This window comes from Elgaria multicarinata, chromosome 3, assembly GCF_023053635.1.
Source record: "Elgaria multicarinata webbii isolate HBS135686 ecotype San Diego chromosome 3, rElgMul1.1.pri, whole genome shotgun sequence".
NCBI classification, from domain to species: domain Eukaryota; kingdom Metazoa; phylum Chordata; class Lepidosauria; order Squamata; family Anguidae; genus Elgaria; species Elgaria multicarinata.
The window spans coordinates 49,418,440-49,443,767 of NC_086173.1; the positions used below are offsets into that span (position 1 = coordinate 49,418,440).

The 25,328-nt window shown below is 39.3% G+C and overlaps 1 protein-coding gene across 3 annotated transcripts in view; it reads left to right on the forward strand.

The window, feature by feature from the left end:
• Positions 1 to 25,328, forward strand: part of MBTD1 (mbt domain containing 1) — a 58,790-nt gene that overhangs the window by 15,733 nt on the left and 17,729 nt on the right. For all 3 annotated transcript variants that reach the window (XM_063120216.1, XM_063120213.1, XM_063120214.1), the window contains exons 4-14: positions 2,209 to 2,323; positions 2,982 to 3,067; positions 10,141 to 10,258; positions 13,251 to 13,385; positions 13,718 to 13,806; positions 15,309 to 15,543; positions 15,751 to 15,806; positions 17,359 to 17,463; positions 19,645 to 19,792; positions 21,365 to 21,447; positions 22,624 to 22,858. In XM_063120216.1, coding sequence (XP_062976286.1) covers positions 2,209 to 2,323; positions 2,982 to 3,067; positions 10,141 to 10,258; positions 13,251 to 13,385; positions 13,718 to 13,806; positions 15,309 to 15,543; positions 15,751 to 15,806; positions 17,359 to 17,463; positions 19,645 to 19,792; positions 21,365 to 21,447; positions 22,624 to 22,858 — 1,405 coding nt within the window. The remainder of the gene's footprint in view (positions 1 to 2,208; positions 2,324 to 2,981; positions 3,068 to 10,140; positions 10,259 to 13,250; positions 13,386 to 13,717; positions 13,807 to 15,308; positions 15,544 to 15,750; positions 15,807 to 17,358; positions 17,464 to 19,644; positions 19,793 to 21,364; positions 21,448 to 22,623; positions 22,859 to 25,328) is intronic.

A 25,328-nucleotide genomic window follows, 5' to 3' on the forward strand; every position in this document is an offset into this window, starting at 1 on the left:
CAACTTTTGCAGCTCTATGGTATTCTTTTTTGAGATGGGGCAACCAGAATTGTGCAAAATCTTCCAAAGTAGCTACACCATAGTGTTATTTAAAGTCATGAGACTTCCCATTTAATTTTCAGCCCTTTTTCTAAAAATTCCAGATACGGAATTTATCTTTTTCGATGTTAGTTCATTCAAATGTCACATCCTCAGGTCCTCCAAATCATGATTTGAATTGGAGCATCAGGAATGAATGTATGCATGTACTTCCTCTTCCTTTTGTGTTCCTGATTTTATAGAACCTTTCCTGGTCAAATCACAATTTGCCACGGCATCTAAATTGGCAAACTGTGGCTTGAGTGATGCCCCCAAACAAAAATCAAACTGTACATACTGAAAGCTCATCCCTGATTCTCAAAACTGTGGTTTGGAGGATCAAAGGACGTTACGCTAGAATGCAGTCACATCAAGTTGGTGTAACCCAGCATGCGCAACTTGGTTAACAAGTCACCGTGGCTTATTAACGACCTTGCAATTGTGCAAATCAGCCCAATGCGTTTAGTGAGCTGTCTACCATGACCCTAAGATGCATTTCCGGGATAGCTGCAGCAAGTTCAGGCACCATTTCCTCTATAGTTTACATTGGTGCAGATATCTTATTGCTCAGAAATTGTCTTGTGACTTCTATAATGTACAAGGAATTTTGCAGTCAGTGTACTATGCCAGCCTTTGAGGAATGAACGTAAAATGAATTTGGCTGCCATGGGCTAGTTGCAGCTGGAGTGTTAAATACATTTCCAACAACAGAATACTAATGCATTTTTGTCTCAAAGTACTTTTTAAGCTTGAAAGATCAAAATGACTAATTCCATTGCTGTCTCCTGAATCCTAACCCAGAGTTCTGAATAATAAGGATTGGGTATTAGAGGTTTTGTAATATTGGGCCATGCTAAATGGAAAGAGTATCAGAAACATGGATTTTTATATTTTAGGTTTGAGCTGTATTTACTATTTTGTTCCTAATTTCCAACAACCAATATTTAATAGAAACAATAAGAAAGAAGATGCTGTAGCCTGATAGTTTGATTATTCCTTTTGTGAAACAGATCATATTATTGATCATATTTTGTGCTAGGATTCCATAGATCAGTTGTGTAGCATGTGGAAAAGATCCTACATCTTTCCTATATGGTGTTCCCATTTGTGGCATTGCGCAACTGCTATCTCATTGCAATGGCTGATTACAGTGGGTGGGTTCACACAACGTGACAACCCATACTCAAAGTTGAGTATGGGTTCAACTGTGGATTGTAGTATTCCATCTGCACTAATAAAACATGGTTTGTTAACCACAAACAACCCACAAAGAATCTATAGTTGTTGGATGTGAATTGTGGGTTCTTCATGGTTAGCAAACCATGGTTTGTTAGTGTACCTGGGTTCACACAACAGAACAACCCATGGTTCAACAGCAATCCACAGTTAAACAACAACCTTCCGTATGGGTTGTCATGTTGTGTGAACCCAGCCAATGTGGTTGTTCACATGACATGACAGCCCACCATGGGTTATTTAACCCATGCTTGCTGGGTTCGCATGACATGACAACCCTGAGCAGAGGTTGCATATTCAAAATGGCAGCCACGTGTGCCCTGCACACTCAGCAACATCACCGTGGGTTAAATAAAGCACCACTGCCACAGTGAGGCTGCAATGTGTGTGGGGCATATGTGGCTGCCATTTTGAATATGCAATTCCTGCTTGGGGGTTGTCGTGTTGTGCGAACTCAGCAAGTGTGGGTTATGTGAAGGTTAAATAACCCTTGCATAATCATTTATCTGTTTTAAAGTTATGCAAGGGTTGTGGGTGTCACAGCTCACTATGGGTTAAATAATTCACAAAGAGCTGCAACATGTCTGAATCCGGTCACAGTCTTACAGATACTCTGATAGAGGCAAATGGATTTTAAACAAAACCTTAGGACTATGTTTAATCAATATCTGTCTGTGGATTGACAATGTCCTGCTTTCCAGTAATACTCCCTAGCTCAAAGGAATCTTTCCACTATTACTTTACTGGAAAGTTAGTTTAAAAATGTGCTTTCTGATAGACGTTTGTCAAAACTGTAGTGTTTCATTCCTTTGCATAGTAGAGCAGTAAAAGCAATACTTCTAAATCTTTTGATGTGGGTTTGAAAAGGACCTTATTTAGCTCTTGTTGTTCTAGGGAAAACCTCCAACTAAGAAGGCTAAAGTGCTACAAAAACAACCTTTAGTTGCTAAATTAGCTGCATATGCTCAATACCAAGCGACGGTACAGAACCAATCAAAGACTAAAACAGGTAACATGGGTATTAAGAGTCTCTAAGGAAAGATTATGGGGATAAACATCCATTTTTTCAACTGGGGAATAATTTTCAGAGCAATTGAAAGATTTTTAAGAACTATCTACTCCATCAATTTCTCAAGTGAAGAGGGGGAAAGTTTGTGGGGGGAGGTGTTTAAAGGGTCTTCATCTAATCCTTTGATAAACTGCTAAGGAGAAAACATCCTAAGGGTCTTGGATCCCTAAAAGGCTTGGCTCTCTATATTAAGGATTGGAAAATAATTTTTAGCTGATCAGCTTGGGAATTGGGTAGGTTTTTCCCCATCCTGCTATATCTGCGTGTGTGGAACTAGTAATTTTCCTGTGTGCGGTGATGTCATCAATTCATTGATGACATTTGCTATCTGCTTCTGGCCTACATCAGTTGTCTTTGATCAAAAGCTATATTCTTTTGTTTAGATGGGTTAATTTGCTGGAGAATTTTCTGCATAATCCACCATATTCCATAGGGTAGAGGACTACCCTACAGGCCCTTTGAAGTTTTTCTTCCAACCCTGCCTTTCTGTAATGCTCTCCTCACCCTACCCCTTGACACTGGAAACACGTTTCTGAATATTAAATATAAATACCAAATTGCTTGTTCCCCTTTCTAAATAAAATAACTCTCATTCTAGCATCTGTTCCAGTGGAAGGTTTCAATTGGGGCAACTACATCAATAGCAATAGTTTCACAGCAGCTCCTGTTAACTGTTTTAAACATGTAAGTATGTTGCCTTTGTTTTTACTTTTTCCAGCTATGAAATAATTACAATATAAAGTGTATGAATACATTGGTCCAGCACCTTTTTGAACTCGCATCTTGGAGTTTAGAAGTATAGTTCCTATTAATCTAAAGACTGTAATTCAGGGAGCTTAAACTCCAAAGAGGCACCCTGCTGCCATTCAGTTTAGTGGCTGTGAGAGCTGCTATGACTTCAAAGTGATTTTTGGATGTGGTTCTTGCCTGCATTCATATAACTTCTTCTCATAGTATTTTAAGTCTCATGGATTTTGATAAATAGCCTAATTTGTCTACACTTGGCTTAGGTGGAGAGCGCTGCTCAGCCCAGTGAAGCAAGGTGAAACTGCCTGCAGATCTCTTGTGTGCCAAGCAGAGCTCTCTGTTATTTCTCCACAGAAGCAGGTGGAGTTTTCAAAAAGCATGTTTTTCAGGTTGATTTCGCAAGAAGGAACATGTTGTAATAAAATACTTTGTTGTTAGTAAGGTGCATTGTATGCTAAGCTACATAATGATAAAGTAGTTCCTTTTCATTAATAGAGTCAAGAATAAAATTGTTTTAGTAGAAAATTGGCTAATACAACCACAGCAGAGTTGGTTTTGGAAGTAATTCAAGTGACACTCTAAATCATGTTGACTTGGTCTTGCCAGCGAGTTTGTTCTTGTTAGGGAAGGGGAGGGGCAACTTTTGATGATTGTTCCTGCAAGCCCTTTTTCTCCCCAATCTGCTTTGGAAGATTGAGTGACCCAATGTGGGGGTACTGGTAGAGGGGGGGAATCAGAGAGGATTGCCTCCCCCCTTCTGCCAGTAGGATTCTTCACTGGATTAAAAGTGTTCTATTTAGGATAGGCTCACTTAGGCTCCAAGCCCCCTATTCTTTGACATTCGAGCCATAAGAGATCAGTATTTCCTTTGCACTGCATGCAGAGCCAGTTTTACCATGAAGGTAGTGGGCTATATAGGCTATTGTGAGGTTGCAGAATGATACTTTGTTCTCTGCTACTAATGTGTTTTGTTAACAAAGGACACCATACTCAACCCCTCCCATAGTCCCATTCTCGCAACACATTGTGGCTGCTAGATCAGAAAAAGTAAGTGTGAGAACAACTAACTGTATGTGAAAAGAGGAAGGAGAAGATAAAATAATAACTGGGATTAGATTCCCCCTGTCCTCTTAACAAAGAAGCATGACCAAAGTGACACAGATGAGCGCTGGATATTTTTTTTTGGCCTTTTAATAGCTTGTTATTCCTTACTTCTTTACTTTGTCTCCTTGTCCTACTTGCTCTCCTTCTATCAAGTATTGTCACTGACTTGAGGCATGTTGAGAGAGAGCAGGCCAAATTCAGCCAGCAGGGAGGGTGTGGCTGCAGCAAAGGGACAAATCATCTGTTTCGGGAAAGCAGAGGAAGTTTCCTACAACCAAAGGAACCAGAGCGACATGTTGGAGAGACAGGATGACTGTCTTCCTGACTGGTTAGCTTTGACTCTCAACTTTAGCTTTAAGGTGAAGTGATTCATATATCTGAGGAGCATGGAATTATCCTAAGCAGGCCTTGTAGCTATAAAAGCATTAATAGCAGGAGCAGCATTGAATATCATCCATGAAAAGACCAGGATAATAAAATTGTCTTCACCTGCTGCCTGAATGTTACCACAGTAGATGCTAGGGGAGTGTCCCTGTGGCGAACATTCTGTCTTTGGCTTCCCCCACAAAGAAGGGCCCAATTCTAGTCAACGGCTATAAGGAAAAGTGGGTTATGTTTATCTAGGAGAAGAAAATCTTGGTGTGCCTGGGGGGACATGATAGTACACTTGAAATATCTGACAGGCTGTCTCATAGGAAAAAGTGAAATACTTGCTCTATGCTGCCCCATGGGGCAGGACTAAATCCACTGGAATACTATGACAAGAGGGTAGATTTCAATTTAACATTCTCTCCCTCCTCTCTCCCCCACCCCCACCTCGCTTCAATGGTTTAAGAGGCAGAGGGATAAGCCATGCTTTCCTAATCAGGAAAGCATAAAACAGTTCTATGGCGGTGATGGGGAAAAGCTTTTTTGGTTCTTGGCTGTTCATCTAGGAGTCACTGCTAATTACCCCAGAGAGGTTTCTGGATGGCAGATTTTTATGGCTTTTCCATCAGAGCTTGTCTTTTGGTGAATTTGAAAGCCATTTTTGAGCATACTCTGATGTATAGTGGTTTAATCATAGAAAAAGTAATCATACATTGGGGGGGGGGGATTGGCAGCCAAATTTGGCTGTTTAATTATCCTATCATGCTGTATATCTGTTAACACCATTACTTTTCCTAGTTCTTTCAGTTTGGTCCAGCTTTGGCAGATGACTACATGTGTGTCTCAGAATCTTACCCTGATTGCAAATCCATTGCTTTGTTTTGTATAGTATCTATTTTAAGGGTATCTATTGAAGCTAAATGACTCTCAACAAAGTAATGCAGACACATCACATTTAGAAACTAAACTTAAGGTATTCCCTAAGTGGGCCTGCCCACTAAACACAACTATGCAGGCAGCTTTGAACTGTTTGCAAGTGACCATTGTGATTCAATTTCACATGTATAATCTGCTATTGATTACTCAATTGATTGTGCTAGCGAACTCAGTCCTGCTTTAACCCCAGTTTTCATGCCTGAGGCCATCTATCTGTACATTATGTTCAGAAATCCACCTCCAATGCATGACCTTTTGTAAAGTAATCAGCATTCCAGGCTGTCTCTAGCAGCTATATATTCTACTTCATGTCAAGGAGAAAAATAGCCCCACTGCTTTGACAGACCCCCACCCCACTCCCACATATTAATATAATTGGCTGTAGGAATCACTGATTGCCCTTGATGGATAACATGTGGTATATTACTATTCTGCCTTGCAGATAGCATTCAGATATTTCACAAGGGATTGCAGATGCTCACTTTTATTGCTGTCCTAATACTGCTAGTTCAAACCAATAGGTCAATTTGTACTGAAGAAATCATAAAGCCTCTCTTATCTGTATTTTGTGCTTTCCTCAGGCTCAGCTTCATTGTAGAATTGCATGATTTATATTAAATGCACCCAAATTTCATCAGCAAACTTACTAAATACTTTGCATCTCAAATATTTTGGCCCACTGTCCCTTCAAGCAAGGGAAGAGAATATCCTATGGAAAGTCTTTTTTTTTTGTGGCGCAGGCCTCTCTAAAGTTTTCAAAATGATAGACTGTTGTATGGAATTGGAATTGTCTATCAAGTGAAAAACTATGCATACATACTTGGGAGTAAGCACCCTTGAACATAGTGGGACTTGTTTCCGAGTAAATTTGCCCTGGGCTGCATTGAAATTAGTTTTCAGGTTCAACGTTTATAAACTGCAGTTACATAAGGGATATTCTCGCCTTTTTCACTAGGTGGCACTGATGTGTTTATATCGCTTTACTAGTACCCTTCCCTGCACATTTTAATGCAGATACTGCTCTTTCACCAGAGAAGCATGTAAATTCAACATGTGCAGTGGTTTTTTGTTTGATTCCAAGGAGCAGCTTCACCTGCTCATCACCAGCTCTTGAAATTTTCCCGGCTTAAAGGAAAGATGCAGCTCACTCACATAGGCAGGGGAGGAGGGTGAGGCTGCTCTTGAAAAAAGAAGGGGGAAAGCCCTATTGTGTATGCACCTTCATGGAGGGGATACTGAGTTGTTCCCCTGCACAGGCAAAAGATAACCAAAAGTCAGTTGCCTTTTGCTTGGCCCCCTGATACTAAATCTGGCACCAAAGTTCTGTTTGTAAGGTCTTTCTAGAGCTCCTTAGGCCTTGAGAAATATTTATGCCAGGAGCAATACTTAACTGTCCTGGGCAGATAACTATAGGGTCAGCCTATTTTTTGGGTTGGGAAGCCCACTTACATGAATCTGGACCTCGCCCATCAAGACCTTCCTGATTGCAACTTACCTTGCAGGGAAGGCGGCTGTCCCTCACAGATAATTCCTCCAGAGTGTGCGGTGGATCAAAGTGGTGGCCAGGCAGACCTTCCTTTTATTGGGAAGGAGCCGAGGTGGATGCCTTCATCATGAGTCTGAAAGGTAAACTTGTTCTTCTCTGTACGCTTATGGTTCTGCTAGTAAACATAATGTGCAGGAAGAGACAGTATACTGACTATACTGTATGCCATCATTTCAAGCCCACAAGATCCATACCCATTATGGCTTTCTTCAGAAGTGAGAGCCATATGGATTGGTGTAGGAGGAACTAGCTGAACCGCTATCTTCACAGACAAGGACAAGTTTAACTTTCTGCTATACCCCTATACCAATCCACATTCTCGAAACCTGGTGCATCAAACATTGGTATCGATTGAACAGAGAGAAAAATGGCAGTTCAGGAATCTGTGAGCCAGGTGGGTGAGAAACCACAAGTAAATGAGAAACTGCTTCTGTCTCCACCAAATGCACACACGCACAAGCTCAACAGCACTTTTGAATTAAAATAGACAGCATGGTAAAACTGGTCTGCTTCAAATGTTTAAAAAGAATCTGTATGGACTTGGCACTAACAATTATTTTTCCTGTGCATGACATACGTTTAGTGAAACACACATATCTAACGGATGAAAACACCCCAAATAATACTACATTAGAAACAAAGGGTGTTGACATTTAGGATTTGAAGTATAAAAATAGTATGTGAGTACTAAGTAGCAAGGTCTTAATTTTTAAAAAAATATAGAACTGTCTAATGGATGTCTTAAAATGTGATCTGTCTTGATGTTTTGTTGAAGCCAGGTAAACCAAAAGAGGCCCATATAGCCTAGAGTGCTGTGGGACATAATTACATAGAACCTTGAGGAGGTCAGAATGCTAGAAACTATATTAGCTGTGCAATAGATATTTCCCCTACCTAGGTTTCCTACTGCAGCAATAAAACCAGGAGTGAGGGAAGCATCATTCTAAAAGGCCTGAATATTGTACCATTCTTAAAGGCTTGCAGTAAAGAAGATGGCAATATTTGTTAAGCAATAAAGAAGATGGCAATATTTGTTAAGCAACGTGTGTAATTGTTAGAAATTTTTTATTACATCCAATCTAAATCAGTCATCCTCAAGCTTATCAGGTCACCTCGTTACTATCATTGTCATCATCGTCATCATTGCTAGTAATTATTGGTCTCCTTTATGGAAGCCTTCATAATATTTTGCATATTAAACAACTTTTAACAGAACATGCTTGCTTGCTTCAGCCTCCATATTTTACTTCTGTTTTCTTATATTTTCTAAAACTATGGTTACTAATATCCAAAAAGCAATTAGAGGGTGAATGTTCAGCAACAATTGGATAATAATATTCTTAACTGGCTTGATATTTCTCCCAAATGTTTTCCAGTTGGGAGTCCAGGGATTTAGAAACTTCACTAATTAGGTTTCTTCAGCCATTTTGTGAACCGCCCAGAAAGCTTTGGCTATTGGGCGGTATAAAAATGTAATAAAAAAATAAAAAAATAAATTCCCCATTGTCAGATGCTGTCAAAGGCCAGAATGAACCCAAAAGCAGCATAGCCTTGTTCACAACCTATTTAGATTCATACAGGAGAAAATACATTTGTTTAAATAATCACTTCATAATGTACTACTTTATATTCGTCAGAAATCCATTTGATTATCAGCCTAGTCTTAACTGGTTAAGATTTTGCAGCCCAATCCTAAACATACGTTCCATTGAATTTAGTGGGCCTAATTCATTAATAAATATTTAGCATTGCAGCCTTGGAATATGATTTCTGTCCTTTAAATTGGCTGTAGTCACTACTTTTGAGTATGCTAGAAAAGAAATATGACACAGTAAAGCCCCCCCTGGGAAGAAATCCTCATTGGGATCAATGGGACTTCTGAATAAACATGCTTAGGATTGTACTGTTAACATGTTATATGTTTATGTAGTAGTTACAACCTACAGAGAATCCATATTCCATGTTCACTTACTTTCCCTTCACAACTGAAGTCTTTTCTTCTATGTTCAAAGAATTGTAACTACTAATTCCCACACATTGGCCATTGCTAGCAAGGGGAAGCTATCCCAGCCGTTTTCTTCAGACATCACTTTTACGGAGAAATATTACCACAAACCCTTAACTCAACAAAGGATCTCAGAGTATAACATCAAGTTTTAATTATGAGGTTACTGAAAACTAAAATAAAACTTCACTAGTCATGGATGGGGGAAGGAGAGGTTTATTCTCATCAGCAAAGGTAAGCCATGAATTACCAGTTCTACAAACAGTAACAAGATAGCTCATCGGCTGATACGCCAGCTGCGCCCCTTGTTAGAGTTAGAAGACCTAAAGACGGTTGTACACACGCTGGTAACCTCAAGGCTCGACTTCTGCAATGCGCTGTACATAGGGCTACCATTGTACCTAGTTTGGAAACTTCAACTAGTTCAAAATATGGCAGCCAGGTTGGTCACCGGTACATCTAGGGGTGAGCATATTACCCCAACATTAAAATCATTCCACTGGCTGCCGATTAATTTCCGGGCAAAGTACAAAGTGTTGGTCATTACCTTTAAAGCCCTAAATGGTTTAGGTCCAGGTTACCTGCGGGATCGCCTTCTTCCATACAGTCCACCCTGCACACTCAGGTCCTCTAGGGAGACCTTACTTCAGTCAGCCAAGACTAGGCTGACATCAGTTTCCCAGAGGACTTTTTCTTCTGTCGCCCCTGGATTATGGAACTGGAGGAGATTCGTAATATTAACTCTCTCTGTGATTTTAAGGCAGCTTTGAAGACTAGCCTTTTCAGGCAGGCCTACCCAGATTAATGTAAAATCAAGAATTTTAAAAAAATGTGTTGATTCCTGCACTAATGTTCCCCGCCTCGATCCAAAGGGAGAGGCGGGTAAGAAATATTATTATTATTATTATTATTATTATCATCATCATCATCATCATCATCATCATCCCAAAGAGTATCTGTTCTGCTAATTTAAAATAAGTATAAATATGTATCTTTACTTTTTTTTTACTTTTGTAATGTGACATTTCTATTTTTCAACTTCCATTGCAGGCACCTATGGGGACTTGTTGGGGTGACATCTCAGAAGGTGTGCGTGTAGAAGTTCCTAACTCAGACTGCAGTCTACCTACCAAAGTCTTCTGGATTGCTGGAATTGTGAAATTAGCAGGTCACTCATTTTGAATAAGATCATTTATTTTAAAATATAACTGTCTAGAAACGATTGATGGCATTGAGCAGGGGGTTGGACTCGATGACCTTTAGGCCCCTTCCAACTCTACTATTCTATGATTCTATGATTAGAACTATTTCTTAAAACAGAGTGCACAGCAGTAGGGATAAGTGCTCTGAGTTGAATAGTCTGGTCATCAGGCTGCTGTAGTGGGGCAAGCTAAAACGTGAAAAGTATTTCTGCCAGCAGAGCGCTTAACATCTCTGGTACCATTCAACAATTCTAAAAATTGTACTGTAGAAATTAAAGTGATAAACAATTTGAAACTTTGTCAAACATGACTGAATAGGATGAACAGATGCAATTATTCCCCATCAGCCTCCAAAGAATGAGAAAGGCTAAAAATTTAACATCTCTGTACCTTCAATATGCCAGGTGCTATGGTGATGGACTTTTAAAAGCTGCATAAAATTACTTACAGCTGAAACCTTGGCTGTAAGTGATTAACTTACAGTTTAACTAACGCAACTCCATTTTCCAACTGAGTATATTTGTTCAAGAACCAAGCAGAGAGCAGTTCAGAAATGGTCCATTGCTTTAAGAATAAAATGAAACATAGAATTGGCTAACTAACTAAAACTTATCAGGAAAATTTCAACAAACAAAGGTATTTCTATGGGGACTGGGCAACTCCCAGGGAGAGAAATTCAGACTGACCGATCAGTGCTGGGAATGACCTGATCATGTGTCCTCCAACTGATTCCTGCCTGTGCCTATTTAACATAATGCTGAATCATACTGTGGGAGGAGTCAAGCTTCAGTTGTAGAGTAATGCAGATTCTGATCAATCAATCTTTATTGCTTGTTATCCGAATAGGCCAATCGCAAACAAATAAAATAGTAGCAAAATAATATATTAACATAATAGCATGTCCATACACCGTCTCATTGCAATCAGAAGAATAATACAAGATAATAATATAAAACTGATAGTAGGCTCAATTGCAGTACCAGTACTGGCCTGCATGTAATCTCAGATTAGTAAAATTTGATCCTATATAGCAAACAAAAGCTTCCGTACCTCCAGCGCCCGCTGTACAAATTTGGCAGTCCTGAATGATATATAATGATCAGAGCCTAACAATAATATCTGAGTTACATTTTTAGGTGACATGTGGTTGAACCCGGGAATCAGGGGCTCAAGGTATTGCTTCCTCAGCTCAACATACACTGGACACTCAACTAGAAAGTGTGTCATATCCTCAATTTTGGGGAAGCCAGCTGGGCAGTCTGCTTTAGCGTGTGGATGGATCTTGTAATGCACTTTCACCTCCATTAACTGGAGTGAATTTAACCTGCACCGGGTAAATAACCATCTCAAGTCATGTGAGGTAACAGAAGTTAAGTATAAAGGAACTTTTCCCAGGGCAATAATTATACTTTTGTATATCATATTTGAATGGCTTGCTTTGATGACAGCCAATGATGATTGTATTTCACAATCATACAGTCTTCTTGAGATCTCCTCTTTAGCCCCATCAAACCCTCTTGTAAGGAGATAAACTTGTGAGCAGCCCAATTTGGATACAGAATAGCTCATCTTTTCTGCCCATGAATCTTTCCCTATGTCCTTGTGTGTGGCCATAACCAGTGGAGAAACCAACTGGAACAGTATCTTTAGCCAGAAGGAGATTGCTGCTTTTAGAGTTAACGTTTGAATTGAGTGACACACTGTTTCCAGCCGGATAATATCTTTGGATGTTGATCTGGGGACCCCAAGCGCTCTGGTTAGAAATTTATGTTGCTCAATCGCTAATGGTGTAATATCTGCATGGGCCCATACAGGCGCCCCATACAGGATCTGTGGGAGTAATTTAGTTTTAAACAGTTCTATTAGGGGAGCTGTCATCTTCCCCCCAGGCCCAGCTGCAAAACGGAAGATAGCATTTGCTGTTACATTGGCTGATAAAGCTGTTACTTTTAAGTGCTCAGACCAAGATCCTGAACTCTGGACTGTTATTCCTAAGTATTTGTATTTATTCACCTGGTCGAGCTGGCGGTTGTCAATCTGCCAGCGGTATATCTTCTTTCCCCCCCAAAAAACTAAGATTTTGGTTTTATCATAATTGATCTGGAGAGCTTCACTCGTACAGTATGTGCTTAGAGCTCTTAACATCCTTCGCATCCCCACTTGAGTGTATGAAAGGAGGACAGCAGCATCTGCGTACAATAACACAGAGATGTTCCTATCCTTCAGGTGGGGTGGGTTGAAATCAGGGCTGGACAAGGAGGAAACAATATCATTTACATATAAATTAAATAGCAGTGGAGCTAACAAACACCCCTGCCGTACTCCTTTGTTAGCGGCGATGGGCTCTGATAAATCACCATCTATGGAGGTTCTCACACATAGGCTAGAGTTATAGTACAGCCCCTGTATTCTTCTAAGTAACCTCTGGTCTATATTTAGTAGTGTTAACTTCCGCCACAGGCGAGGTCGGGGTATGGAGTCAAAGGCCGCTCTAAAATCTACAAATGCGGCAAAAAGAAAGTGGTAAGGGGGAGATGTATACTTCCCTGCTAGATGTTTTAATAAGAAGCAATGATCTATTGTAGATCTGCCGCATTGAAAATGCAGATTCTGTAAACTGCCTTCCCCTAAATAGTAGTGCCATGTGAAACAATTTGCATTAAAAGTCCAGAAAAATGTCTTCTAAAAAATTCTTTGCAATAGTATATAGTGGTATCATTATAAGACCTTTGCCTGTTTGACATTGCACATTAACCTCTCCCCCTCTCCTTTCCTGCTTTTATTGGCCTCTAAAAAAGGGAGTAGCCTTTCAGAACCAGTACAGGCAGTAGCCCTGGATAGCACTTCTAGCATCAGTTCCCATTTTCTGGAAGCTATTACAAAAGGAGGGTGATTAGTTTCTATGCATTCCTTCATTAAGAGTGATAAGAATCAGCATGCGAGTTTGCTCTCTTTCAGGTTACAATGCTTTACTAAGATACGAAGGCTTTGAAAATGATTCAAGTCTTGACTTCTGGTGTAACATCTGTGGTCTTGATATCCATCCGGTTGGTTGGTGTGCAACCAGTGGGAAACCTCTAGTGCCACCTCGATGTACGTAAATTTAATTTAATTTCTATACCAAAGCTCTCTGGGTGGTTCACAAAACCCAAAATACAACATGGGGGGAAAAAATCTGTCAGTGACAGGTTAATCAGTTATTTATTTATTTCACGTACTACGTAGTAAGTGTATGAAGATGTTTGGGCCTCAGTCACGGGGTTATCAAAATCATGAATGTACTTGCATAACAGATAATGCATCTGCATTACCACTAAAGTCTGGTCAGAAAACTTTGAAGTTGCTCATTCAATGTCTCACAGTACAAATGTTTCTTACAAAGCAATTAAATGGCTAATGCTCGGTTTTTTTCTGAACGTTGACAGCTATTCAGCACAAGTACACAAACTGGAAAGCTTTCCTGGTGAAACGACTCACTGGTGCCAAAACTCTTCCTCCTGACTTCTCTCAGAAGGTAAGCCTGATTACAAGAAGGCAAACAAAATAGGAAATACATCCCAACCCAATCAATCGTTGCCTGACAAAAACTGGGTTAAGGTAATTAATACAGCATATTGGAAAAAGCTGGTAAAAATCTACCAAATTAAATTCCAAAAGTACAGTGTAAGCAATTTATAAATTCTGAAGATGACTACAATATATAAGTACAGAAAGCCAAAATCTATTACCGTAGTATAAAACAAAACCAACTAAAATCTATTTCAATTGTTCAACGTAAAACCCAAATCTTTTTCGAGAGTCTCCTTCAGTGGGCTTCTATAAAAGATACCCTATAGATAAAGACATTTATTCAGCCCGATCAACTAGATAATAGAGAAGCAAAATATGGGACAATACCCTTATTCTGTCACTACCTAGCTGTGCTCATCTTCATATTCCCTACCCAAACTAGGTTAAAGTGCATAAGATTAAAGTGCATATCTATCTGCTGCTTGTGTTGGTGCATTGAAGTCTTATCGATTGATTTTTTTAAACCTTGGATTTATTAGAAACCCTTTACCATTATTATGTTGGGCTTCTCAGGAAGCTGTGGTGCCCCCATTAGTGCACGATTGATTGTTTCGAATACGCACAAAAGTGTCCTTGCACCAGCCCCATTTCATACATCTGGATACAACCCAATATCTAAAAATCATGATTACAACTAAAAATTAACATCTAAACATTGGCAACAAAACAGCAGCAACAGCCAGACCCAAAACCTAAGCCTGGCAGATTAATGAGATTTTCACCTATATTTGAAAAGAACCAAAAAAAGACTTACTCTAATCTCATGGGGTAGAGAACTGCATCATACAAGAAAGGCACTCTTCCATATGAAACCAACTTGCCTTATTAACCCTTAATGAACATTGGTAGACTAAATTAAATAAATGGCTTGGACATGGTATTGAGGCACCAGAAAGATTAACCATTAGACCAAAAATGTGAGTGAGAGCAGGTGTGTGCATGTGTGTGCCTTGCCTGCATAGACTTGACCTCAGATAATTACATATGGGGTTTGTTCGTTTTGGAAAGTATATCCTGACACTCAGCTCTGCAGAGCCATTAAGGTGGCTTTCAACATAATATAAAAACAATAAAAATGATAGGAAATCAATTAACAAAATATAAAAGGCTCTCATCATTAAAACCCCTCCCTCTCCAAAAGTCTGTTAAATTTTTAAACAAATATTTCTAAAGGTGAAAGTAGAGCTGGCTTGTCAAGCTGTTTTGGAAATAATTATTTAATGAGGGTAGCCCACTGAGAAGGAACTCTCCTTATCCCCATCAGTCTAACATTAGATAAAGAAAGGGGTTTGGAGCAGGACCATTTCCAATTTCGGTTTACAGAGCTGTGGGAGGTGGGGGGTTCCTTGTGGGAAGGAGCAAATTCACATGGGCATTATTGTATGAAAAAATGTAGAATATTGCATTTAGAGATGCACATATATTAACACTATTACTTGTTTTCAGGTGTCGGAAAGCATGCAGTATCCTTTCAAGCCTTCTATGAGAGTAGAAGTTGTAGATAAAACACATCTTTGCCGAACACGGGTAGCAATTGTAGACAGCGTAATAGGAGGCAGGCTAAGATTAGTATATGAAGAAAGTGAAGACAAAACAGATGACTTCTGGTGCCATATGTACAGCCCACTCATTCATCCCATTGGTTGGTCTCGAAGTATAGGACATCGGTTCAAAAGATCTGGTAAGCTAGCATCATATTTATTCTTTTAGGCAGAGGTAACTTAAATATGTAAACAAGTTTTATTGACACACTTAACATTTCACACTATGGTTTTTGTTTCGTTTCAATAGGCTTCATTGTAAACATTGGACCATTAATTTTTTAAGAGATCCTATATTTGAAATAGAAACAAAGTAGAAGTCTTAATCTTTTTTTCCCTCTTCCCAGATGTCGCCAAGAAACAGGACTCTCACTTTGATGCACCCCCACATTTATTTGCTAAGGTATTAATGTTTCACATGATCATTGATCATCATGGAAATATGAAAAGCTAATAGTCAACAGTGTAATGTTCAAAGGCTTATTATGCTCTGACCTGTGAGATGGACCACCAGATAGCCCATTCTGACCAATTTATGCAACAGTTTTACTTAATTGTATTTGTAATCTGCCCAATAATCAATGTTTTCTAGGCAGATTACATCAATTAGAATAGTGAAATACAAGCAGATTAAAAATACAATATAATATTTAAAAGATTAAAATACAATACCAAACAGACAGCACAGAAATAGATAAAACAGCCATAAAAATATGACTGAGCCTGAGGGATTTTTAAGATCTTCAGAACAGGTTCTTAGTACTGGCACATTTGGTGGCAATGCAAGAGAAGGCCTTCATGGTGGCCACTCCCAGGCTCTGAAATTCTCAGCCAAAGGAGGCTAAGCTGCCTCATTGTTGTCCTTCCGCCAGCAGGCAAAGTCACTTTTATTCAAGCAGACCTTTGGCATGTAAGCAGGTCTGATGGGTTGGTGCTATTACTGTGTTTTTAATTGTGTGTTTAATGTATTTGTATTATTTTAATCATGCTTTTATTTATCATTGTAAGCTTCCTTGAATGTAAGCCTCCTTTCTTGAAAGAAAGCTAAATATAGGGGCATCTCAGGAAATCATTGTAATGGCTGCTATCTTGGAAAATGGCACCTAAAATCCAGTTTTCTCACAATAACTGTTATTTTTAATGCCTCAGTACAATATTAAAGAGCATAAAATTTGCTACAAAAAGCTTCTTCTTTTCTAGGAGCAACACTTGTCAAGATATTAAAGCTTTATACCTACCCATTTGTCTGAAAAGTCAACAAGATGCACTATCTCACCCTCATTTCAATTTTCTGCTGAAGCCTGAAACTTTCAGAGGTCATTTTTTAAACCTTTTTTGAACAAGAATATGTATTGAGGCATAGATTTGGCAGGTGGGGAAGAGGGAATTAGTTAAAATAATCACTAATTCCCTCTTCCCCACCTGCCAAACAATCTTCTACTTTGTGTTTCTATTACACAATGTAGAAGATTGAACTGAGGGTGTGATAGTGCATCTTGTTGACTTCTCAGACAAATGGGTAGGAATAAAACATTAATATCTCGACAAGCATTGCTTCTAGAAAAGATTGATAAGGAGCTTTTTTGTAGCAAATTTTATGCTCTTGAATAGTGTGCTGAGACATCTTTTCTGTGAGATTAAAAATAACAGTTATGAGAACTGAAGTTTTGGTGCCATTTTCCAAGATGGCGGCAATTATGGTGATTTCCTGAGATGCCCCTCTATCTAATTTTAATCTACATCGTAATAAATATTACCATACCAAATTTCACACTTGTATCAAAATGTGCATGGTTTTGATGCTAAGCTGCTCTAATATGTATATGGTATAGGTGTGTACAACAAGAATGCATTATGAGAAGTTTTTGGCAAATTGTTGTTGGCCGTGCTTATTTTATGGCTTTGCGTCGCTCCCACTTGTTGCTTCAGAAGTATATTTGCTATGGTTTCTTTAGGTAAAAGATACTGAGTCAAGTGGAGAATGGTTCAAGGAGGGAATGAAATTGGAAGCCATAGATCCGTTAAACCTTTCTGCAATATGTGTGGCAACGATTAGAAAGGTAGGTTTCAGAAGATGGGGAGGGGAGCCAAAATCAACCAATTTGTTCAAAGTCTAATTTATTTAAATGTTAAATATCTTGCATACTACCTAGTGAGATGTAAAATTTCAAGAAATTTTTGAAGTCATGGAAAAAAAAACCCGTTTTTTTAGGGGGGGGAACTGAAATTTTTTGAAAAATGAAGGGGGGGATGCAATATTAGTAATTTTTACAGATTGAAAGTCACTTTTTTTACTTTAGGAACATCAAATATAATTATGTACACGTTGGTTTGGCATAAAATTATTACATCTGGTATATTAAAAGTACACTGTATTCAATCAATTATTACAAATTGGATTTACTTTTTTAAATTTTTACTTTTTGTGTGTGTAATAAATGGAGCTACAAGCTCCTGAACTGTAAGGAACCTCTGGTTTTGTCACTTTGAGGAGCAGGCAAAAAAAACAAAACAGAAGAAACCATCAACATTAGTAACAAAGAAAATTATTTATGTCTCTATTAATCCTCCACAGTGTCAAGCAGACATAAAGCACCCATTCCCATAAAAAGAACTTAGAAAAAAGGGGACCAAGATCAGTGAATATGCATGAAATTTAATCAGATTCATTTTCTGATCTGTAGCTATCACTATCAGTTTCAGTCTCTGCTCCAATGACAGTGCTGCCTCCTAGAGGCAGAAATGCATCTTCCTCTTGCATTTGAGGGTTGTAGTATCAGTTTGCATTCTAGGGCTTTGCTTGTCCTTGGTGCACTGAAATTGCAATAATACTGCACGTAGTTTTTTAGAAATCATTTGGAGAACTAAATATCTGAAAAACTTGTCTTAAACATTTTATTCATCAACACTCCATACTCTATTTTTTCTTCAACTTTTCGGAAAAACAAAACAAAAAGGCTTCATAAAAAATGGGGGGAAACATCCCCCTCCCCCAAATTTTCCCCCTGGGCCTTCACATCTCTATATTAGAATATAGAATTCAATGACCGCATTACAAAAATGTCCCTGGGTTGATAATGCTACATGACTGTTCTGAGCCAGTTTCTTAACATTTAGGTCCAGTTCACACAACCACCGTGGCTTAAACAACCCACAGCGCATGCCGGGTGCCAATTGCCTAGTTGCCTGCCTGAGTGCAGCTTGTGTCATCCAAGCCCAGATGGCATGGCTTGTTGGAGGGGGAAACCATAGACTGTTGTTGGGTTATTTCAGGGTTGTTTTGCCCTCCAACAACATGCCATTGTTTGTTTCAGGGATGTTTTCCCCTCCAACAAGCTATGCCACCCAGGTTTAGATGACATGACAAGCCTTGCCAGGGCAGATAATTAGGCAAATGGCATGTACTATAGCTTGTTTAAGCCACAATGGTCATGTGAGCCAGGTCTGACTGTTCAACCCAAAGAGTAAAACTAAAAACCTAGCCTGTGAATTATTAGTGCATCGTTGCAAAGCCCATTTAGAGCCAATTCTAAATCTATAGGGCTATTATGCTCAAGAGAGTCTGTCATATTTGAGATGCAACTCTGAAAGGAAGCCTGAAATTTTAACACGTCTCTGTCAACACTAGCACTAAAATGTACTTATTTTAACATAGAAACACTCATTACACTATTGTTCCCTGTAACCCAGTGCACGTGTAATACCCCAATCTCTTTACATGTGGATTTGGGATTGGGCTGGGGAATTGCACACTCCCTTATCTTTCCCCTGCCAACCTTAATTATTGTTAAACCTTATGTCAGTACAGAGCTTAAACACACTGCTAATCAAGGTTCACTGTTAACTAGGATTTAAAACTGTCTTTAAACCTTTGTTTTGAATCCTTATTTTACAAAGAACCTTTGTGAGCATTAACCATAATTAAGATTAATGGAGGGGAGGACTTTCACAAATGGAGAGGAGGAAGACTGCAATCCTATTGAGGGCAATCTACACCCTTAATCATGTTTAAGGGATTAGGAGCATTACATATGTACTAGTCATATTTTTTTATAATTCATAGATCTTATGGTGCATTTCATGCTTTGCGTTGACATACATTGCCAAATTCAAATGGCTATCTACACAGCTGGATTCTTCTTGGACCTTTTGCTTATTACTCTTCATTTCCTGGTTTATTTCCTCTTGCGTTGCTTTGTGTTTAACTTCTAAACTTTAAATTCTATTTTTTTTTTATCTAGGTACTAGCAGATGGATATCTTATGATTGGAATTGATGGCTCTGAGGCAGCAGATGGCTCTGACTGGTTTTGTTACCATGCCACCTCCCCTTCTATATTCCCTGTTGGTTTCTGTGAAATTAACATGATAGAACTAACTCCACCCCGAGGTATTCATACCTTTCTATCCATAAATATATCCATGTTTTGCAGGCAGTATTGTGTAAAAATAATCCAGTTCTTAAGCTTGTTTGCAAAATCCTTTCCTCCATATCAGTTCATTCTCTAGTTTGAAGTTTCTTAGCCAATATTAATTGTTTAGTGGAAAACAGTGCTTCCTTGTTGCCAGCTTGACTGTGTCCTTTGAGCAGACTTGGTTAGGGCATGTCACCTTTTTTTCTCTGTCTTGCTTCATCCAGGAGCTTTTCAATCAGTGCAGAGTCAAGGGGGGAGGGATTCCCATTCCACTTGCAGGAATTGTATGGATGGGGCAAATAATTGGGCTAGGTGCTCTACTGCCTTCTCTTCCATATATATAAAATTCTAATTTCATTTTTATTTAAAATATTTCTTGGCTGCCTTTCAGGGCAGCAGCCCTCCCAAGGTGTCATACAACAGTAAAACTCAATGCGTTAATAAAGACAGTGAAGCTTTTTATTTCTTGTCTAGGCAAGACTAGCCCAGTAACAGCATTTCTTCTGCTTCATCGGGTTGATTACTTCCTGTGGCTTAAGTCTCCAACCAGCTGGGATTAGGAACATCTAATGAAAACATAAATTTAGGAAGTTGCCTTCTGCTGCGTCAGACCATTGGTCCATCTAGCCCGGTATTGTCCACACTGATTGGCTCTCTAGAGTTTCAGGCAGGAATTTTGGATGCAGAAAGTACTAGGCACACTGAAATTTTTAGGGAAAAGAATCTCTGATAAGCTAAAAAAGACCTCCACTTGAAATCGTTTAGATGTACTGGCAGTCGGAGGAGAGAATAATGGTCTAGATAGACTAATAATCTCAATCAGTATAAGGGAGCTTCATATGTGCCTACCTGAACCTTAAGATCATCTTAAGTATGACCTGCCAAATAAAGTGTTGTGGGCAGGGCTGACCTAAGACTTCTCTGAGGTAAAGGACAAGACATTGTCTCCTGACACACACACCCCTCCCAAATTTTGTGTACAGATCTTGACTGGCAGTTCAGTCTTACTTGAGCACTGGTGGTAGGACAGCATCCTTCATCACAAGTTAATTTAGGAGGTGCAGGGCAGTGTGGTGTGCACACACAGCTCTGTCTTGTAAAACTTTTCTGCTGCTGCAAAATACCCAGTATCTCCAGTGGCTGCCTCATTCTGTCTAGTGGTAAGGCTATCCTGAAGGTAGGTAACCACTAGACAGAGGGTTTTTTTTGGTAGTGACAACTCTGTTATGAAACAGTATTCCCAGATAGGTCTATTGCCATCTCGATGATCTTTTCAGTGCCAGGCAGGTTTTTTTATTCATCCAGGCCTTTTAAATAACCTATATCTGCATCTCTCCACTTAAATCTCTTTTTTATTGTGGTTTTTTTTAGTTCTAATAGTTTTTGGTTTACATTTTAATGATTTGTTTATTTTGTGAACTGCCCAGAGAACCAGTATTATGGGGTGGCTAAATAAATGTTATTTCTATATTAAGGAATGTTAGCACAATGCTCTAGAGAGAGATATTGTTTTGCGATGCTATTACATAATAACTATTCATTTGTAGGTTATGCAAAGCTACCTTTCAAATGGTTTGACTACCTCAGGGAAATGGGTTCTGTAGCAGCCCCTGTGAAGCTCTTTAACAAGGTAAGCAGTCTGATCAGAATGTTTTATATTTGTGATATAACTGCACTTTGTGTCTTTAAACCCTTTTCTGCCCCCACAGATACCTGGAAAATGTTTCATGCATAGGTGTTACGTTAAGCAGAGTAAATAGAACTAGAAAAGAGAGTTAGAGACTATTCTTTTCTAGGGAATTTGCATGTAGATTTAAGGCTGAATTATCAGGGAGACAGGAAATTGCAGTGTGCTCATTGTGGCATGTGAATAATACCACTTGAATGCTTTAAGAATACCTTTTGTCGGGACAAGAATTATCATGGATTGGCTGTAGCAGCTATGCCATTTCTGTGCCCCCTTTCCTTTGAAGGTATACAACACTGAAAGTCAGATATTTTGTGCAGTTTTTGCAAGCCCTATTTTGCAGAAACTTACTAAAGGCGCAATCCTATGTATATTTAGACAGAAAAAAGCCCTTCAACTCCCAGCATTGCTGGCTGCGGAATGCTTGTAGTTGTAGGACTTTTTTCTGTCTAAACATGCGTAGTTCCATTCTGAAGCACATATCTGAGTTTCCAAAAACATTGCAATTTGGAGACATGGTATGGATTGTACAACAAAAGGGGAGATGATGGAGGTAGATGAAAGTAGGGAATTACATGCAGTGGAATTAATATAATGGAGATACTAAGAAAAGGGTCTGGTTGTTATGCACTGGGAACAGATTCTTATCCCAGACCCTGGAGCTGTTTGGAGATGCTTTTTCCCTCCTCAGAGACTTCCTTGAGACCATTTTTCTTCCTAATGCAAATATACATACCTTTGCGCTATCCCTCTTCTTTTATTGTCTCATCTTCCCCAGATAGAAAGTAAAGTATGTGCAATACCAGATTCATCTCTATTTAGAATCTCCCAAACCACATTCCCATTGAAAGAACAGTATGGATAGCAGGTTCTGGGAAATATTGGCACAACATCAGAGGTTCTGGGAGAGCCTTCACCCGGTATTGTGCTTGGTCCAGTGTTACTACTTATCTGGTGTTGGTAGGGCAAAAGAACCCACAAGCTTAAGAAAATATATTGGGGGCTAGGGGTTAGAATAAGTTAATACAGGTCTTGAAGGAGATGCAGTTTTGTGTTTTAATAGCAAATCTTTGATTTTCACACATAATGTGATGTGATTGTCGTACTTCTCTCTTCCAGGAAGTTCCAAACCATGGGTTTCATGTCGCAATGAAATTAGAAGCTGTGGATCTCATGGAACCTCGTCTAGTATGTGTGGCCACAGTAACACGCATTATCCATCGTCTGCTGAGGATACATTTTGATGGCTGGGAAGATGAATATGATCAATGGGTAGATTGTGAATCTCCTGACCTCTATCCTGTAGGATGGTGTCAGCTAACTAGTTACCAACTACAGCCTCCTGCATCACAGTGTAAGTGGCCCTTGAGTCCTTTGGGGCCTTCTACAGCTGAAATGTAGCAGGTTCCCCATAGTAAATGTATTTATTTATTTAATAGATTTATATGTTTTAAAGTATCTCTAAGCGGTTGTGTGTCTCCCCCACCCCAATCTTTGTTTCTGTTTTTGGATTTTCGTCCAGACCTTCATTTAATACTCCAGAGCTCACAGGTCTAATCTGTCCTATTTTGTAGTCAACAGTTTCATGATGTTTGCATGATTGCAGTCCAGTTTTGTCTGATGCTGACAGATATTTGGAAGCCAAAAGGGGAAGGAAGTTTGTTGCTTTTAATGCAACATATTTACAATTGAGAAGGAAGAAGAGTCTGTACTTGTACTAAGGGTCTACCACCCTCTGATTGCCCTGTAAATCAGACACTTGCTGTATGCACACTTTTCTAGTGATTTTGCAAATATACTTTAATATAGATGGACGGTGCTTTGCTGTCATTCAGTTCTGAGCTTGTTCTGACTTCCATCCATAAAATCAGGTCTTTCCGCTTAATACAGAGCATGACAGGTAAAACATCTAAATTGGATAACCATGATATTGGTGTTCTGAATTTTAAAAGAAACCTGATTTAATGGTATACATAGTGTCCCCTATTAAGAATATTGTGCAACAGACCAAGTGGGGTGGGTAGACATCAGGACTGTGGGATCGACTTTGTCTTTAACTGAAACCCATGGGCCCACCATCTGGAACCAAGTACAAAATAGTGTCTAGACCACGTGCACCCTCTGCCCCTTGGTTCCCTGGCTCACAATCTCCCAAATTCCTGTCTACTTACTTCCTCCCAATAGTGTACAGTCTCTCATGTCATAAGGCCCTATGTGAGGTTTTGCTTACTTCTTGATATTTTCTTTGTTTTAGTCTGCCACCTCTACCCACTGTTTCCTCAAGTTGTATTCTTCAACTCATTGCCCACTTTCTGTTATCCAACTACCATAACACACCTCTTCCCACTTCCAGTATGCATACAGCCCCTACTGACCTTAAGCACTATGAGGTTTCTTCAGATCCTCCTTTTTATTAGCCCCTTCTTGCCTTGAACAGTTCTCGAATTAGAGGGGAGGGAAGAAGGGGAATCATGAAACCCTCAAATCCCACCACAGGGCATGTACATTTCAGCCAATTTCCCCCTACCTGTAGCCTTCTAAAACAGTAACTAAGAGGGCCATCAGAAAAGGTTGGGGGGAGACTATCACCTTCTGATTGCCTTGTAATTCAAACACTCATCTTAGTTCATTTTCGTTCACCTCAGGCGCCCATATCTCAGTTCATTGTTACTTTGTGGAAGCTTTGTTCTTCGTAGTCAGAATGTTCCTGAGCATTCTATGCCATCACACTAGCTGAACCAATTATTATGAGGTTTCACCATTGGACGCAACATAGACTTCCTAATTATTTCTTGATGAATAAATGTTTCAGTATAAAACCTTACAAAGGTCAACAAATCCTCCCAAGCCCATTGAGGAGGCTGTGAGCTGGAAAGAAATTCTGGGGAGCAGGGAAGCTTAAAGAGTGGGGAATCCACAGGTAAGGCAGTTGAAAGAGGAGGAGGCAGAAGAAGAGAACTTAGGCAAGAAGTGGTTAAAGGAAAAGAGGGACTAAATTTCACACACTGATCTGAACTAGCCAACTATCTCTTCGGCTGCAAGCTTCTAGTATCATAGAACTCTGTAGTGTGACAACTTTCCTTTAGCCTTGTAAATAACTATATGATGACCCATAAAAATATTCTCTTAGTGTAATGATTGAAAAATCTTAGGTGGATCCCATTAGACATATATCATACTGCCAGACAAACAAATAAATATGGTCTTATCCCAGAGGCAACAGTAGTAAAAACTAGTGGCAAGGGAGAGAGGGTAAGTTCATATCCTTCCTCATTTTAATTGGTGGGGTGGTCATCCCTGACTAACTATAAAATTGGAAACACTGGATGAACTGGAATGTTGCCATTATTAAAAAAAAATGTTTATCTTGCTTCTTAGCCGAAAGTACCCTCAAAGTAGCTTACTTATATTCAGTCCTTGCCTGGAAGCTTCCAATCTAAGAAGACAGGACACACAACAAAAATGGAATGGGGAGGGAAGAGGGCGGGGGAACTGAATCTTTCAGAGGCCTGGTGAAAAGGTCCTACTTCACTCTCACACCTCCCTCCGTACAGCCTGTGGGAAAGGCTGCTGGTGGCGGCACTTGAGGGAGGAGAACCTTCATGGAAGTGGTATTCAGAGTAGCTGTATTACTCCCAAGCCCACCTTTCTTTTTCCTCTTTGTCATTCTTGCAACACTTGTTATTCTTTCTCCAGTTATATGTTACATTGATCCCATAAAAAGACAGAATTTAAACATTGTTTAGATTGGCCTAATTGGAGTGCGTGAATATAGGTGTGCAAATTGATTCTATACATTCAGACCTTAATTTACACCTAATTGT